This window comes from Fringilla coelebs, assembly GCF_963513975.1.
Source record: "Fringilla coelebs genome assembly, chromosome: Z".
Classification (NCBI taxonomy): domain Eukaryota; kingdom Metazoa; phylum Chordata; class Aves; order Passeriformes; family Fringillidae; genus Fringilla; species Fringilla coelebs.
In genome coordinates this window covers 70,103,545-70,122,333 of record NC_140031.1, presented here as the reverse complement: position 1 = coordinate 70,122,333, position 18,789 = coordinate 70,103,545, and the positions used below count along the sequence as shown (strand labels likewise).

The following is an 18,789-nucleotide window of genomic DNA, read 5'->3' as shown; positions in this document are numbered from 1 at the left end:
TTCTTTAGGTGTCTGTCAATTTGTGAAGTTGTTAGAAGTACACAGAATATCGGGAATACAAAACACTAACACGTTTTTGGGGAAACCTGCACAAAACAAACAAATTACATCTCAAGAAAGCAGAGGGAGAAGCTCTTAAAATGAACAAATAGTCAACATGTAATAAATATGGCAATGCATGTTTGTGAAAGATAATGAAATCCTAGCTTAGTGAAATCCATCAGAAGCCATAGGTATCAGCACTGTAAACTAAGTAATAAAGACTGCCACAAAATCTGTCCTTAAGACAAACTGTAAGCGTGGCAACTGCATGCCTCTTTCAATGTTACCAAGGTACCCACCCAAATTAGGGTGAGGTCACAGAGAGTTCAAATAGGAAGAAACAAAGAAATAATGGTCTAGATGTCTTTGGAAAGATACAGTGCAAAGAATCCAGCAGTCAAAAGAAAACTGGATATTTACAATTTAATTTATCTGACACCTAACTACTACACAAAATGTCAAAAATCCATGTACCACAAGACACAGGAGTTGCATGAACCCCTAATAAATGAGGGGTGCCTCAGCAATTCCTCCTTAAAAAAGCTGGTAAACCTCAGCAAACATTTGTATCCCCTTCACTGTGTGTTTGACACAATAGTGTCCAGCTCAAGTCCTAAAGCATTTTTGACATAATATCCTTCTTGCAATTTGAAAATACATTTCCCTGTAATGCCAAAAAAAGCCCAGAATCTTCATCAATCTGCATTCTCCGAGTAAGTTAATCAGCACAGGCATAGAGACAAATCTATATTGCTGTGACAGAATAAAATCTACATTGCTGTGACCAACCACCTCTCTGAGCCAGAAAGTAAGTGCATTTAACCTCAATGTTTAGGGAAAAAGAATTTTGTAAGACCATAAGCATTACAAACCAGCTCCCTGGACACAATGAGCTGGCAGAAAGCATTCTGCAAGCAACTAAAACACATCTAGACCGTACTTTTTCATTCTAAGCATTACTTCTGTACCAACAGGAATCAAAATAGCACACAGTGAGAATCTGAAGAAATCTAATCCTAAATAAACTTACTGTTGCATATATGTCAATAGGTTTGTGTTTGCTGAATTCTTCTGGCCTCAGCTTGTGAGCTCCCATGGAGGTTTTCTGATAGTTCCAGGTTGTACAGGTTATATACCCCTGATGGCAGGCAACAATACCATCCCAGTCACTCTGATGTGCCACCTCTGCAAGGTAACACAGAGTCCTTTTAGAAACAGTAATTCCAAAGTCAAACTTCAGCTCTCCTGATATTTTAAAGTACCTTTGGACAGAACAGTTCATATTTAGTGTTCTTGCTGCACGCTCAAAAGGCTACCACTCAGAGATAGCACTGGGCACACAGCTGTACATGTTTAGTGCAAATAAAATGTTAAAACAAAACCTCAAACATTGTTCTGTATGTTACACTTTGTGTCTTTGCACATTTTAACCTCTGTGGATTGAAATGCAGATTTCAGTGTAAATGTTTTAAACTGGTTTAAATGGTTTAGACTGCTCAATCTGTACACATTTCCAGCTGAGTGTCTTTAACTTCTTCCTCAGCTGTTGAAGCAGCAGCAGCCACCAGACAATGTCAGGTTTAAGAGCTACATCTGCTTCACATAGCAAGATACTTCTTTTGTGTTTCCAGGAAAATTGTTTATCAAAAGCTCACTATCAAAACTTTGTAGTCAAATATGATATATGGAGATCTAAATAATGAGCAAATTGGACTTTTTTTTCCCCCTGGAAATTTAAAAAAATTGAGAGCTTGAAACTAGCTATTTCTAGAACTTAAAAGATAAAACAAGATACAAACTGGTTCATTTAACTGAACAAAGAGAACAAAAGCAACTCTAAAATGTACTTAAATAAGTGGAGGCTTTAAGTCTTCAAATACAGGCAGCTCTAATATTAATTTTAAAATTAATTAATTTTAAATATAAATCTTAAAAATATACACGTGAGAGACACATGAGACAGTCTATACCACAGAAGTCAAATGGCTCCCCAAAATTGTAAATCCAGATCTTTCAACATAGGAAACAATAAAACATCCTCAGAAGAGAAAATACCTACACTTCTGACAAAAGAGATTTCAAGTCTGAAGAGGAGGCCATTAATTCAAAGAAGCACATTTTGATGAAACAAAGATAATTGTAATTCTGTCTAAAAAAGTTAGATTCATTATTTGCATACTGAATTACAAATGAACGGATTACTCGAAATTCAGCTTTAACAAATGACTCAAATAAGTGTACTGAGGACTCAAAACCAACTGTAAGTGTAACAGCTGACAAAGCTGTCCTCAGCTGACAAAGATCCTCCTCCACCTAGCCGCTGGTTCTGCAGCCTGAAATAATACGTACATCTGAAGATTTTGGTTCCCATGCAGGAGATTTTCAAGCCAAGAGCCAGATAAGGATGATTTAACATAAAATGCCCTTTTTGAGATATTGGAACAGCTTAGCAAGTCAAATGCAATTTTTAACTGTCACTCAGTAGCTCGTGAAAGGCCACAGAATAATGTAGATATAGCATGTGCTTCCAAAACAATAGTGTTTTGAGGGTTAAAAACTGAAATTAATACATGAAGATAATATATTCACATTTAATTTGTAACCTATGTCAAGGACCACTCACCTGAAGCAAAGGCTGTAATTGGTGGAAGTGCCATCGTATCCAGCTTAAGGCCTTTCTTCTTTGATTTCTTTTTATTAATTGAACCTTAAAAATAGACATTAAGAGTCCCAGTCTCATTGCCAGAACTGATAATAATGGTTTAAAATGGACTGTTAACAAAATGCAAAGCTCCTTTTAAATTGAGAAACACTTGGCCTAAATTAACAAATCCCTGTTCCCTAGGTTTGTAGAGCTAAGAACACTAACAGACTCTGTTAAAATTCACAAAATGCTGAGCAAATCACCAGGGCTTTACATTCACAGATGAGAATTCACTACACAATCTCCTTGTTCCAGGATCTTGTGCTGAAATCCTGAGGCAAAGGTTCCCCCATCACAGCTGAAAACATGGTCCTATAGACATAGCAATAAACAGCACCCAGACCTTTCAGCAACCAAAGAATCTTGATTTCAAATTTGTGCCCAAATTCATTTTTATGCATCTTTTTAAACAGGTCCAAATACATATATAACAACATGGACAGATAGTTAAAACAAAGAATTATTTTCATCTTTCTGATCCTTCCTCTCCCAAATGAAATTGTTCCTAAGCCATGGCATGGTGTGCAAGTTGTGTCTAAGTCAAACTCTACAATGAATCAAAAGAACTCAAGCCAAGAAATAGGAATTGGCCAATAATTTAGTTAATTGAGCAGAATGGAAACAGGGTAAAAAGCTGCAATTACATATGCTGAAATGTCAGCTACTGTTTATACATTTTTAACACAAAAATCATGCACAGTATTCCCCACAGTGAAGTAACATGCACTGCCAGGATCAGAAATCTCTTCCAAAGTATAATCAAATATGAGAGTACACTTATTGCAGGAAGGACTGAGTTTGCAGAATAAGGTGACTAGGTTTTATAGAACAGTTTGCAGAATAAGGTGATTAGGTTTCATGTAACATTTGAAGTGAAAGTAAGGCCTGACTAATGTTTACATAAATGCTTTTCTGGCCTTCTTTTCACCCATGTTTGACTGAGATACTTACCACGTCCTAAACTTTTATTGAACTTTTCATGCACAGTTGAAAAAGATTGCAATGTTCCATCTTGACCTAAGAAAGTATAAGCACAGAGCAGTGAAAGGCAAAAATCAACTTTACTCATAAGCTATTTGAGCAAGAAAATTAAAAGGTAAGGAATAAGCAACTTCAAACACTGTCATAAGGTATTTACTAAAAATTCTGGTCCTATCACCTAAGTGTTCTGGGGTTAAACATGGTCTGGTCTGGCACTTCCCTCTCCTAAGGGGTCTTTTTATATATTCTAGTTTCTAAGGAAGGACAGTCACTTATGCATTTTTACACTTTTAGATTATTATCTTAGTAAAAAGCAACCTTGAAAATACATATTACAGATACCAGTATGCTGCAATATATTATAAAGACAGTGCAAGCCACAAAACTTGATCAAACTAGTGGAAAAAGTAGTTACTAAAAATTAGTTACTAAATGCATAATTTTTCCCCTGCCACAACCAAATTTTTTGGGTTGTTACAGGTTTCTTTCTGACCAGCTAATACGTGCTCAGAAGACAACAAAACCATTTTTAATCATCAAATATAAACCATTTTTATTCATCAAATATAAAAATATGGATGATAAGAGTAGCTCCTTTGCTATTCTGCTTTCAAGTACTCTTCAGCTCGCTGATGTGTTACCCTAGGGAAACACTAGCTCCCTACTAGAGTAGGAAAACTCTAGTGAAACACCACTTCGTTACAGTAATAAATTATGCTGTTTATGTTAGCTACTTACTGTGTTTCATAAACACATTATACAACACTTGAAATATAATCTGGTGCATTAATAAAACAAAGATACTTAGCTCTGGATGTTTTTTCTATCACAGCAGGAAACCAGACTGAAGAAGAATGGAGATCCATACCTGCACTAAGGATTTGCTCTCCGTTTTGCCCGTGGTATCTGATTTTTGTTGGTGGGGCACTGTGTCCCATTCGGCTTCTCAGTACACGACCTGTACCACCAGGCCCATCAAAAATCCAAACCTGCACCCCAAAATAAGCAGAAAAAAACCCAGGCTGATAAACACTGCCTTGCCAATAGTTGCACCTCTTGTCAGCAGAACACGTTTATCTGAGAGCTGGTGCAGCCAACTTCACACACTGGCTTTCAGCCTTAACCCTCACACTTTGAAGTTTCCATCACATCACCTTATTTGTTTCCTGCTGTTCATTCTGCCCTTCCACAAAAGCCTAGTGGCATCAGAAGACATGCACCAGAAGGGACTTTTATCAGCAGCAACTGCTTATGGTCCAAAACATCATCAAAACGGATCAAGATTTAAGAGAATACTGGGATATAAAGTGTGGTTCTGGAAATGTGGATCCAAAGCTTTGTTCTTCAAGGGTACTACAAAGCAGTAAATGAAGCAAGGACATCATAGCAGCAAATTAAATTACAGTCCACATTAAATTACAGTCTTTAAATTACAGTCCACTACAGTCCAACTCAGACCAGCAACTTGAGTTTTGTTGTGTTGGTTTCAGAGAGCAGCAGAGATTGTAACTCACCCGCAGAGCATTATCAGCACCATTAGTAATAAGAAGTGGCTCTCCAGGGACAAATGTCATGCCAGCTATTGCTGTGGAATGGGCATCTTGCATCTGACACATCAGCTTCTTCTCTTCTAGATCCCACAAAGCAATGTGTCCAACTGGGCTACCAGCTGCCATTATTGGGTGTCCATCTGCTCAAAAAAAAAAAAAAAAGTTTGAAAGGTTTGCTTATTGACATTCAGCTCATCCCTACTGTCTTGTCACATCTTAAAACTGATGCTAAACAAGTCTATAACCACAAGGTGAAAGAAATCTCAAGTTGAGGCTAGAAATAGTACTGGTTTTAACAGAAATATTGCAGTATGTCCATCAGAAAAGAAACAAAACTCACTGATTAAAAAAAATATTACTTTTTCATATCAGAGAACAATAAAATCTCTAAATCCAGCAATCAGTGACTTTCTAAATCCAGCAATCTCTAGCAATCAGAGCTAGAGATTCTGCTTGAAAACACAATAGGTACTGACACAAAAAGCTCTCTTTCTGCTTCTCACAAGTCTTTCCACAATTTTCCCCAGTATCACTCCTCCTCAACAGGGTCTGCGCTCAATCTATGTGCTGTTAAGATTCGCAAGATTATTCAAATGAGAGATTAGATTCAGTATCAACAGCTCTGTAGGTAGGATCAATATTAAAGTAACTAGCTTTAATAATTAGGACACGTTTGTTCGACAAGAAAAAGCTGTGAATACAAGTCAAGATTCCCCAGTAACATCCACTCAGTATTTACCCAACTACTAACATTCTAACACTGGGGGGAAAAGACACTGCTGAACAGTAGGCATGGACACTAAAGCAGGATGTCCTGATCACAATACCTCTGACAACTGTGTACTGTGTTAACTCTTGGCTCACTGGCATCAAACTTATTTTCAAGTATACTGTATATCACTTTCTATGCAATAAGAACACAAGAAAATGCTATAAAACAGCCAGCATGATGAAAATGCATGATCTCACTTATTGCTAGCTTTTCTAGACTACCTTCAGACTTTGAAAACTGAAACTCAGCACAAATCTGATTCTAAATGTTTTATCACAAAGTGTTTTCCTCCATTTCATTAGTGTTAGTGCTTTCATACATATTTTCACTAAAAACACAAGGACTTACCTGTACGAAAAGATATTGCTGTGATGGGACCCCAGTCCTGCTGAAACTTCATCAGAGTTTCATCAAACTTAATATTATGTACAATGATATGACCAGATACAAGGCCGACAGCAACAACATCCACTGCTGGAGCCTGCAAGAAATGAAAAAATTCTGTTTCCAGAAGCTGGGACTACTGCGAAAAACAGAGCTTTTGTGAGTTTTATCCTTTTATACAGCTCTGACCATTCCCACCAGCTGTCATCAATGCTACTGGTAAGTTTTAACTTACTTTTATATCTAAAAATATTATAGCAAATACATTACATAGTCTTCTACTGAATCAACAAAATCTACATTTTATCGAACTGCGAAGCAAAACAAATTTGGCAAAAAATCTATCAGTGTCATGAAGCTTCATGATACACATGCACCTTGAAGACTCTGTGATTTCATGACATCATTCAGTGAAGACTGTAGATATGATGAACACAAAACAGATAAGATGCCAAATGCAACAGAACTAGGAATAGAGCAAGAGCAGATAATAAATCTTCAGTCAAGAGAGGGTTACTACAATTACCTGGGAGAATACACACCATCTTTACTGATGGTATTTTAAACAACAATATTTCGCCTGCTGTTCTTCACCAGTTACATATGAAAAGAAAACAAAAAATACTAACTTGTTCAAGAGTTGTGACTGCTAAGCCCCATCCTGGAAACGAGTACAAGAGTTTGCTGTAAAAAAAACATAAAAAACCCATAAATCAATTAACCCTTGGGGATTTTCCATGACACAGTTGTTGCTTTATAGGTACTTATACAGAAAAGTACATCAGCCTTCTGTTCTTTTAAGTCAGATTAAAAAAAAAAGCCAGGGATACTAAGAAGTAAGGTTAAAAATGAAACTTATGGCTAAATTTTATTGAAAAGGCGTGGTTGTGTATTAATACCACAACACTGATATAACTATATGCCATGAATGCATGAAAAAAAGAAGTATCTGTGATATCATGGCAAGCTGAGTTAGGAGAACAAAACACTGATTGATGCAGGCTGACTTAACATTTGCAGTATGAACATTAACAGGCAATGAAGCTCAAGGTACCTGTAACTTTCATGATTTAGAAAAGCAGCTGCTCATGGTAGGAATGAAATACTGACATTATGGATGATGATCTACTTACTGGGACATGCTCAGAGACAACTGCATGCCTATGCATCTCTTACCTGAATCTAAGGCTCAAATGCTAGTAATTACCTCTACTCTACCTGCCAGCACTTCCTTGGACCCACAACAACCAAAAAAGTCAAACTTGGAAGATGGGAGGCAGGAGGCCTGAACATGTTTTTACTATTATTTCAAAATCTTTCATGTGAAAGGTATGTGATTCCAAGGAATTAAAAAAAACCAAAAATTCCTGAACAACCCCTGACATTTTGCAAGGAGATTACTCTTACAACAAACAACCTGAAAGGCATCAGCATTCAAGGAGCAGCAGCATTCCTTGTTCCTGGAAATATACCAACTGAAAACCTGTGCCAGGAGTCAGTAAAAGATTCCACACTTAACAGTATCATTTGTTGCCTATCAAACTACTTGGAGCATGAAGCACAGCCAAAGTATCAAGAATCTTACTTAGATCTTATATTCCATAGCTGCAAGGTTCCTTGTTCACTCCCAAGAAGAATTTTATTCAGATAGGTGCTGGGATGCAGAAGTGCAGAAACTGCAAAAGTGGCTTTATCAAAATCTATCTGAAGATATTCTTCTGCAAAAACAGCAAGAAACAGCGTTAGTGTAGCTACCCCCTACAAATCTGCAGGCTTGTCATCCCTTTGCAAATGAAAAAGCAGGATAGATGTTTCACTCTTCAAATCCTGCAACTGGTTTTTCTTACATTAAAGGATTAGTTAATGTGTAACAGAAGAGACCAAACTTCTTTACAATGTAAACATCTGTTGGCTTGGAGGTGTATTTTTTCCCAGTAAGTCTATCCAGTACAACAATACTGGCAACACCACATCTTTATCTGATTTATATCTTTCTGAGGGATTCCTGCCCGAGCAAAACACCTCATCTGATTAGCATGCCTTTTGTTTGTTATAGCAACTCCAAATCTCTAAAGCCTGGTTACAGACACTTTCGGCAACCAGCACACAGAGAACAACACTGGTCACACCAATGACCTTTCTAAAGAATGATTCTTTCTAAAGAAACACGTTTGGGGCACTGAAGCACAATTCCACAAAGCACTTGACAACAGCACGTGTGTGATGCTGATACACACACAAAGATTATTCCTTAGAATTTAATCGTACCCAGTCTGGTAGATATCAAGGAATTACAAGAGCTAGAAAAAATGCCAAAGCTGCTCTATCACAGCCTTTACGAGAAAATGGAACACTAAAATGTAATTTTCATATAATCATTCTTCTTTTACATCTACCCAGAATCTTACTTAGCCTCTGCACATGGTAGAGTATCCATTCATGAAGCATTTCTGCAGGATTAGGACTTCAGATCACAAACTAAGTAGCATGATCATTTAAGAGTTTTCTTTTTCAATAATAAATTGCTTCTGAATGTGTGCATTTAAAAAAATTACTGAATGTCTAACAGTGCTATTTTATAAAGCAGCAAGAAAAACAAAATCTCTCACCTTCTGACTGTATATTCCAAACAATAAGAACATTATCAACATCCACAGAGATGACATGATCACCAAAAGGCTGTAGAAGGTGTATCCTTCCTTTGTGGCCTTCATAGGTATGAACCACCTATAATTTCAAAATAGAAATGCTTCTAATATGCTGTTAAGGTAGAATATTGTGTTAACATAATACTTGAGGACAGCTAAAAGATGTCAGCAACAAGTTCAAATAAAATTTATAGAAAGGCCACATAACTTGAGGTGCAAGAGAGATAATTGTATCTGATATTTAAAACTGTTCACAAAAAAAACACTACTTAAGTATTTTTAATTATTTATTTTCAATTAATTTAGCCTACATGAATTGATGATTTTTAAAATCTTTAAATAGCTACTCAATTATTCTAATATGCAAAACACAGTTCAGCATTATAGAATTTACTCTTACATTCTTCCAGTTTAAGCTTTTAACTCCTCATTTTACAACTTGTTTCCCTAAAACTGCAGGTACAGAAATCATCATTCATAGAAAATTAACTCCCTTGACACCACAGACACCATACAACTGTTTTGTACTACTGAGTAATAAGTAAATTAATAGAAACCTCTTTGTTCCTGGCAAAAGCATGGAGAACATTGTCATATGAAGCAAATATCAGCATGCGATCTGCTGCCAAACATGTGATGTCCTGTGGCAAAGTGTTACCTGTGGATCAAACAAGAGAAAAGTTAAACAGGTTTCAGGCTCCTAGCGAGACAGAAAGCTTGACAGTGTATTTCTTTGGCATGGTGACCCACAAAGAAGGCCCTCTGTTCAAACTTCATGTTGAATTTTAGAGAAATAGACTCATCTCATAAGAATGCAAATATTACTACAAAACATTACACCAGCAGCAACATCATAAGTAAGATAAGATTGGAAGAACATTAGGTCGTTATTTTGAAAAACACTTAAAAATAAGTCAGTGAACTAACTATCTCTGTAAGTAAAGGTAGACATTAGGTTTGTGAGGGCCGAAAAAACAGATGATAAATCAAGGTCTCAACATTAGCAATGCCTATTAGGTTAAGCTATTCTGCAGGCCTAGGAGTTGGGTGCAAGAGTGGGTCACTATCTCCTGATCAATGAATCCTCCTCATGAATGGTTCAGAAAGAGTATCTTATATCGGGATATTTACTTTACTGGCCCAAAAGGTAAAAGAATCAAAGCTCCAGACCACACTGAGAAACTGCTGATGTGGTCCCAAATAGCAGAAAAAGGAAAAAAATATTACAGAGAATAATACTCTCAATCCAAGGAAATACAAAAATGTAAATTACTGAAGCACTTTACACTTGTGCAGAGAAACACCAAGTCAAAAAACACAGTGGGAGTGCACCTATGATACAAACTAGCATGGTCACACAGCCCTTCCCACAAAGGTGCTTTGTACCGTGGATTGTTAGCAGGTACAAAGAAAACTGCACCCTCTGCTGTACTGCAGCACAGCTTCAAAAGGAGGAACTAAAATAAGAACATAAAAGAAGGTTGCACTCCATGAGGTTTCATTTTTTTTAACATATCTTCCCACAGCACCTCTGAAGTGACTCAGGCTTACAGCCAGGGTACAGACACCTGGCACTCCACAGGAGCTGTATGCAAGGCTGCTTAGGCTAAGTCAGTTTTAGGCAGCCCCAAGTTAAAAAGTTTAGAGCATCAACCCCATAACATCAACAAACCAACAGCACCATAAAAAGAGAGGCACAGCATTCACTTTTTTCAATCACAATTTTGTATGTCAACATCTTAATTTCTCAAAAAGCTTAGATAATTACGTATGTAAGAAGATGTAGCCCACTGTAGAACAGAATATGGGAGTTTTTATGATTTTGCAAGATGAAAACAAAGTTAATGTGTTTACAGCTTAAAAAATGCATGGCTGATGATCTAAATATAGTCCTGGTTGTGTGATATTTATCCTCAAATTTACAGATCCTCCATTAATAGAAAATATTTTTAATATATGACATCTCTGTAAAAACTTTGTGGTACACAGAAGTAAAGCCCCTACTTTTCAAGACAGAGTGCATCCCTCTGAATCGTGTAAGTGTCAAGTGACAAGGAGCTTTGGAAATCAACTGGGTCAACATGCCACCAGCTCCTCACAAAGTTTATCACCAGAACTAGACTGGGTTAGCTGCAGCTGCGCCCAGCTGTGTCTTGAATGCTTCTGTGGAAGGAGTTCTCCTCAAGGTCTATGCTGTACCACAGTTACCTCTTCGGGACATTTTTCCCCCGCTCCACTGTGACCCTCTCAGGCTGCAATCTGTGTGTGTTGCCCCCTGATGCCCCATCTACCACTACCACCACCAGCACAAATCCAGCCCCATCCCACTGCTCTTCAGGCACCCTGAATCTTGCCCTTCTTAGCTCTAAGCAGACCCAGTCACTCTAATGCCTCTTTTCATATTGCTTGCTGTAGGTCCTGACATTTTCCTGCTCCCCAGCACATCTCCTGCAGGAGAAAGGGGAGCTGTGGAAGGCACAGAACCACACACACTAAGAGGGTGCTGCAGTCCAGGCACAGCCCCACCAGCGTGAGGTGCAGGGCAAGAAGAGCTTTGCCTGATCTGCTGGATGCTCTCCTAATGAGGTTTGATATCCAGCCTGCCTTACTCACAGTTACCATGTCCTTGTCCACGTTCAGCCTGGCACCAGCACAGCTCCAGCCTCACCCCAGCAGGATGCCACGAGCCAGTCAGTCCCAGCTTGCTCTGTCCCAGGTGCAGCAGGATTCTGCACTCGTCCTTGCCTGACTTGGCAAGGCTCCTGTTGGCCCAGGATTCGTGTTTTGCAGCAGCTCCCTGGACCGAAACTCTGCCATTCTGGATGTCAGCTACTCCTCCTAAAACAGCATCCTCTGCAAGCTTATCCTAGGGGTGCAGGCTGCCTCAGCACCCTGGCTGCTGGGGATGGTGTGGAAGAATGTGGGGCCTGCTGCTGACAGCCAGAGTGCTCTGCCACCAAAGGCCAAGTGAATGTCAAGCCATCAATTCACATCCTTTGTATCCACCAGAACAACCAACTCCTAACACTCCCTGAAGGCACCCACATCTATTTTCTGCATGTAATTATTTCCCTCCTATAAGAGCCTTCTAATAATTACAAAAACAACAATAAAAGGGATCTGAAATTAATTCAATAAATTTTTAATAACTTAGCTTTATTCACTGTGCAATCCTTAGGTCTTAGAGGTGTTTTTGAAAGAACAAGATGGTAAGAACAGAAGGTTCAAAAGGTACGTCTCTAAGAAAACTAAATTTCAGTTTCAACAGCAATCTTATTTTCAAACTGGTATTTTAAATTTCTGAGACTCCTTTTAACATATTTCAGTTAAATATTAGTAAGTACAATTTATTTTCTTGTTTTTTAGTTGAAAATGAAGTGCAGATGTCGGACATGTTTAAAAAACACCCCAACAAAATAGAGGAATTAACAGTTTATGAATACTTACTCACAGCAACAATACCAAGCTTCTTCACCTGAAATGAAAATGTTAAAAAGGCATTTTTAGTGATTGGTTGCAATTAATTTGGTATAAATAAATTAAAAATTCTAGGCATTAACCTAGATCAGACAATGCATTTGATACTTCACAAACCAGGAAGATTACTCGTCGCAGTTTAGAACACTGTCTGTTGAACAACACACAGAACAGCAGGTCAAAAGGAACAGGACAATGCATTTGCCAAAAGACAACTACTCACCAACAGTACCTTGCACTTCCTGATGTATTTTACCCTAATGCACAGGAAACTTAAGGACGTGTTAAGACACCCTGAGGAGCTTGGGTACCTTCATTTCCACATCACCTCTGCTTCCACCCTATTTTCACTACAACCACCCTGTATTCTGATTTTATCTCTGTTCACAGAGATTTTTGCTTCAGTTGTAAACAGCTAGCCATCTCTGCCCAGTGATGATCACTACTATACTTCACAGGCTGTGAAAGACTGACAGGAGTGAACGCTAAAAGGCGCCACAGAAGCACAGGAGGATCCCTGATGTCTGCACTCTGGTGTTCACTGTACTCAGCTCAGTTCTGCGTACTGTTTCCTATACAGTGAAAATGCTTTGACTGAGCCCAGGGAAGTCACGGAGTCTCCCTCTTCTGAGCCATTCCAAACCCACCTAGACATGTTCCTCGGAAACCTGCGCTAGGTGACCCATCCTTGGCAGGGGGGTTGATCTTCAGAGGCCCCTTCCAACCTTAGGAGGTCTGGAATTCTACACCGCAAAAAACCGAGTCCGTATCACGGGCTTTCATCTCGCTGAACTCGGCTATGGTGGTCCGTTTTCATACCGGAGTTTTAATCGGATCTGACTACCCTCCGCCCCTGAAACGTAACCCTCAAACGCTACACCAGAGCAGGTGACCTTTGATTTATCTGGTGGTGCAGGAGAAGCTTCAGTGCCTAGGGCGCTCCCGAAGAATGGGTCGTGCCGCATCGCCCAGCGCTGCCCACATGGCTGAACAAGCTCATTCCCGGCCTGTTCAGCCGGCAGCCCCCCTCTCTCTCTCTCCTTCCCTCCCTCTCTCCCTCCGTCCCTCCCTCCCTCCTTCCCGGTCACCGCCGGCTGCAGAGTGACGCGCCCCGCACACGCTCCCGCATCACGGCGGCGAGGGTGGAGAAGGAGGGGAGGAAGAGGCGGATCTCCCTGCACGGCCCCGGCCTCACCACGGCCGGTGGGAGCGGGAAGGAGGCCAGGAAAAAGGAGCGGGGACCGGGACGCCGCGTACTCACATTGTAGGTGTGGACGCTGCGCCCGACGGCGACGGCCAGGTAGAATTCGCGGTGGCGGCCGTGATAGCGCAGGACGTGCGGGACGTGCCCGCTGAAGCGGCCGAGCACCCGGAACGCGGCGAACAGCCCCGCGCCCTCCCGCGCCATCGCTCCGCACGTGTCCCCGTCCGCGTCCGTGTCCGCATCCGCCCGCCCTCCCGCAGGAAGCGCCCGCCCGCTTCCGCCGCCCCGCCCCGCCCCGCCGTGCGCCGCCGAAAGGGGCCCCGCGCCCGCCCCGCTCCGCCGCCCCGCGCTGTCACCCGCGGCCCCGCGCTGTCACCTGTCGCCTCCGCGCTGTCCCCCACCTCCCCCGCGCTGTCCCCCACCTCCCCCGCGCTGTCACCCGCCCCGTTTCGCCGCCCCCGCGCTGTCACCCGTGGCCCCCGCGCTGTCACCCGTGGCCCCCGCGTTGTCCCCTGCTGCCCCCGCGCTGTCACCCGTGGCCCCGCGCTGTCCCCCCCCCTCGTCCCGCTCCGCACGCCGCGGACTCTGCCGCGAACTGTACCGCAAACACTCCACGCAGCCGCGACTGCGCTGTTTTTTGGTTTTTTTCCTTTTATTCTTCATTTTTGTATCCCCTTTTGGTCCTCACTTCGTTATCCCCTTTGCCCTCGCAAAGCACCAGGTCCGGTTGCGGGTGGCCCCGCCGCAGAGGCGGCAGCGGGGCGCGAGGTGAGCCCACCTCCGATGGCGCGTCCGGCGAGACACCCGCACCGGGAGCCTCTGAACTTCCCGAGGTGTCTGTTTTGAGGTTTTGTGGTGGTGGTTTTGTATGTGAGTTTGTTTTTTGGTTTTTTTTTTTAATAAATTATGGATATTAAAAAAAACCCAAAAAACAAACAACTGCAGGATGACTCCGTTGCTACGACTGCACGGCGGACAATGCAAGTAAGTCCGGCGGAAGACGAAAAATGCAAAGCGGCGCCATCCCCAGGCCATCTATCCTAAGTTGTTGTAGCTTCTCCACACCGCCACCAGCTCCCGGGCTTTGCTCTTGTCGCACGGGACCAGGCTTGACGTCCCGGCGGCGCTCCCGGCGCTGTCTCCGGGGCTGCCCCGCTGCGCTGTCCCAGTGCCCTCCTTTGACGCGCCGAAGCCGGGGCAGTGGTGCTTCAGGATGAGCCGGGTGTCGCGCCACAGCTCCGGCCGCTCCCCGCATCCCCGCGCCCGCTCCAGGAGGCATTCCAGCAGCCGGCCCGCTCGCTCCGCCCGCCTGGAATCCTGCGAGCAGACGGCCGGTCACGACCCTTAACTCCTTTTCCCTTCAGCGCCTCCCCACGCATCCCTAAAAAGAGGCTGCCCATCCACCACTCCAAAGATATAATAAAAGCTCCTCATCCTTGCCCCTTCCCGCCCGCTTTCCCTTCTTTCCCTCACTTTCCTCCCCTCCTTCTCCTTTCCCCCCTTCCCTCATACTCATACCCCCTTCTCCCCTCTTCTCCCTTTCTTGTCCCACTCTTCCCTCCCTCTTTCCTTTTTTTTTTTTTTTCCTTTGAAGGGGAATGCCACCTAGCCGCCGGGAAGGGAGCCCTCCGGGGCGAACCTCGGACAGCTGCTTGCCCGCCGGCTCGGAGGGCGCGTCCTCGCAGGTGTGAAAATCGAGTCGTAGCTCCTGGAAGGAAAAAAACAACAGGGGATGCTTGTTAAAGCCACGTCCCACGGGGTCGCCTTCGCCGGCTGCCAGCCTGCCTCGGGCACCCCGTTTTATGGACATCCCTCCTGTCTCGGCACCCGGCCCCGTCGGGGCCTCGCACGTTGCGGGCGGCTGCGGGAGTCGGGCGGCGGCCGTGCGGGGCAGCAGCTGCTGGGCTGCGCTGGGCAGCTCCGGGCTGTGATGCCCGAGCCAGCGGCAGGGCTGCTTTCCCCGAAAAACACTGCCTGGTCTTTGAGCTAAGGGCCAGCTGCGAGTGTGAACCCTCCGGGTAGTTTCTAAACCACTTATCACCTTTGCAACCGTGACACCATCTTCAGCGTCGGTGAAGCATTATACAAGCGACTTTCAGTCCTACGGGTCTGCAAGGCGCTGGGAAGGGTCGGATAGAGCTCTGGCAGGGGCCGCCTGGGCTCCTGCTCTCCGTCCCTGCCAGTCCTAGCTTCAGGGAAGCACAATTTAGGAAGGTCGCCGGAGGAGAGCTGGACATAACTTCAAGGTCCTGTTTCACAGGTACCGGTTTACTAAACTAGCCAACTCCCGGCTTGCTAACCGAGATTTTTCAGAAAGTAGCTGCCGGTGGTCAAAGGTAAAAACGTGGAGGCAGTGCCGTCCCGACAGTTTCCCTCCGCTGCCACCAGAGAAAGCACCAACCTCTTGTGTAAAGGTTTTGTCTGCATCCCAAACGTTTAGTAGATCCTCTTGTATCTTGCCGTGGTTACAGAGGCTGAAATTGTACGTGGACCCCCGCGGTAAGAAGGCGATCTGAAGAAAGATGATCAAGCTACAAAGGACTGTGTAAGAAAAAGCCAAAGGTTAATTATCCTGCACCACTACGTGACCCGACAAGGCATGAAAAACAGCTGAAGAGAGGGATGCCCGTGCTTCAGAAGCACTAGAGAAACTGGTTGGTTACCGTTGTGATTATCCATGGTGTCTTTACACGTTGTTTTTCTCCTCCCGGGCTTCAGATCGTTGCTTGCTTCATATATGTACCTGTACGCCTACGGAAATAAAGGTTTCCAATTCCATAACCGGGGCTCATTTGGACGTCTCTTGCACCTCTTTCCAGAACTGTAAATAATTATTACTCAGTCTTGAAGTTGTGTCACTGATTCGAAAATAAAACCGGAATAACGAATAATGATCAAAGGCATCATCCAAACCCCAACCAAAACAAAAGAAAATACAAAAGCTTTGCAACCGGCAATCTTGCTTGAAACAAGTGTGAGTAGCCCTCCCCACAAACACGTGGGGTGCAACTTCAGTGGGGACTGCTGCAGTGAAACCCGATTTTCTCTTGAAGGAGAGAAAGAGTGCGTCGGGGCTAGTGCAGAGGGTCTGCTCGCAGATGGGCATGCATACCCTCCACACTGAGTTTGCAGGGACATTTCCAGCGCATCATTTTAACACGCGAGTGCGGGATAACTGGAGCATAGTGGTCGTTCCTCCATCCCCGTCTACAATTGAGGGGTTTTTTTTCCTCTGTTTTATTTGACATACCCCTTTCCCCGGGGGAGCCCCTTGGCTTGCTCAGGCTGCGGGGAGTGCAGGCGCGGAGCAGCTGCTCGGCCGTGGGGACAGCCGAGCTGACCGGGCAGCCGGCTGCACCGGCACTGCGGACCGGGACGCGTGGGACATCGCGGCACTGGCTGCCCCGGGCACTGGGAACCGGGATGCTCAAGGCGACAAAAGACGGGCTGCCCCGGGCACAGGGTATCGATGTGAAAGGGTCGTCGGGGGCCAGTCAGCCCCGAGCGCTGGCGACCAGGGTGGCCAAAAGGAGGCACGGCCCCGCTCCCTCCCTCACTCCCTGGAGCCTTTCTCCGGCCAGCACCGACGCCTCTGCCACGTTCGGCGCCAGCTGTTCCCTGGTCCTGCTGAAGTGTTTCACGGAAAGTGCCCCGGGAGCCTCTGCGGAAGCCCCGGCCGGGGGCGGGCTCGTTTTCGGGGAATGCTCCCTGCGGCATGAGTCATGAGGGAAACCCTGGAAGGCTGCCGCGGGACAGCGCGCCTCTCTGGCCCGCGGAGCTGGGCACCAGCCAGAGCAGCTTAGTCACCAGTGGGTGCCTGTCCGCTTGAGTGCGTTCTCGCCCTGCTCTCGTCTCGGATCTCCCCTTTCCTCTGTCTCTTCTCGTCCCGCATCTCGCAGCCCAGCGCGGGAGACGAGAGGCGGCCGCAGCGCCCTGGGCTGTGCTGAGCGCTCCGGGTCTCTGCTCCAAAGCGTGGCCGCAGTCCTGCGACTCCGTGAACGCAGGTGTCTGCCTGGTTTTGCGTGTGTGCGTACATCTAATTCTAGTCATTACTGACGTTTCAAAACCCGTGCTTTAATAGCTATTGCGCTAATGGAGATGTGTCTGCAAAGCTGTAGCTGAGCTCGGGTAGCCCTCGAGGGCGCTTGAGAAAGAAGCGCATTGCTGTAACAGAGGTGACAAACAAATTCCAGTTTCCTAAAGGATGTCTTCTTCTGGTATTCTAGAAGGGGTTTTCTTAACTTGCAAAATCACATACTTTAGTCTTTCTCCAAAGATTTTTGTTTGAAGTTGCTAATAGGCTTCATGGAATTTATTTAGTTGATAAAAAGATGAATCTTAAATAGCTTCATGTTTCTCTGCCTAATTGGAAGTGCACCATAGCACAAAGGTCACCTTAGGTGAGTTTTACTGTACACCAGAGAACCAGCCTCATAAACAATGAAAGCCTATTTGTGCCATGAATTCAGTGTAATACTAATCTAAGGTCCAGGAAAGTGCTATTTTTTACTTTTCATTGCTCATTTGTCTTTACTGAGCAGCGCACAAACCCCTGTGAAGAGCTAAATAAAGGTGTTTATTTGCCCCTACCTCACAGGACATCTTGTGTGTAGATGAAGGGAATGATTATATTTTATTGCAAATAACAACGGGTTGAAATTCTTTTCCATCACTGGTAGTATGCACATGCTTTTATTTCTGAAGCTGTGTCTCCAAAGATATAACATAGTGCAAAAGACACTGGCAATATGCTCAGATTAGCAAATTTTAAAATATGTGATTTTTAAGGAGAGCAGAAATATATTTTGCTATAAAAGACAATTTGACATTGAAAACATGCTTGTAAGTAAGTTCAAATGAAAGTCTATTAGGAAAAAGGGAATTGGCTTCCTCTTTCACCACCTTTTCTCTTTTTTTTCTATGGAAAATTTCTATAAATAAATAGTATCTCTCAAAAACTTTGCTAATGTCTTCATTTGGATGAAGTAGTAACCTACCTCTGAAATATCAAGTTATGATAAATATGT

At 43.7% G+C, this 18,789-nt stretch overlaps 1 protein-coding gene across 1 annotated transcript in view; it reads right to left on the bottom strand.

Annotated features, from left to right (window-relative positions):
* Nucleotides 1–13,991, bottom strand: part of WDR36 (WD repeat domain 36) — a 31,887-nt gene extending 17,896 nt beyond the window's left edge. The window contains exons 1-12 of the mRNA XM_084225985.1: nucleotides 13,820–13,991; nucleotides 12,529–12,556; nucleotides 9,639–9,739; nucleotides 9,043–9,160; nucleotides 8,019–8,151; nucleotides 7,063–7,117; nucleotides 6,398–6,530; nucleotides 5,242–5,417; nucleotides 4,596–4,716; nucleotides 3,698–3,763; nucleotides 2,666–2,749; nucleotides 1,073–1,227 (exon numbers count right to left, since the gene is read on the bottom strand). Of these exons, the coding sequence (XP_084082111.1) occupies nucleotides 1,073–1,227; nucleotides 2,666–2,749; nucleotides 3,698–3,763; nucleotides 4,596–4,716; nucleotides 5,242–5,417; nucleotides 6,398–6,530; nucleotides 7,063–7,117; nucleotides 8,019–8,151; nucleotides 9,043–9,160; nucleotides 9,639–9,739; nucleotides 12,529–12,556; nucleotides 13,820–13,966 (1,317 nt within the window). The 5' untranslated portion in view covers nucleotides 13,967–13,991. The remainder of the gene's footprint in view (nucleotides 1–1,072; nucleotides 1,228–2,665; nucleotides 2,750–3,697; nucleotides 3,764–4,595; nucleotides 4,717–5,241; nucleotides 5,418–6,397; nucleotides 6,531–7,062; nucleotides 7,118–8,018; nucleotides 8,152–9,042; nucleotides 9,161–9,638; nucleotides 9,740–12,528; nucleotides 12,557–13,819) is intronic.
* Nucleotides 13,992–18,789: the final 4,798 nt, after the last annotated feature.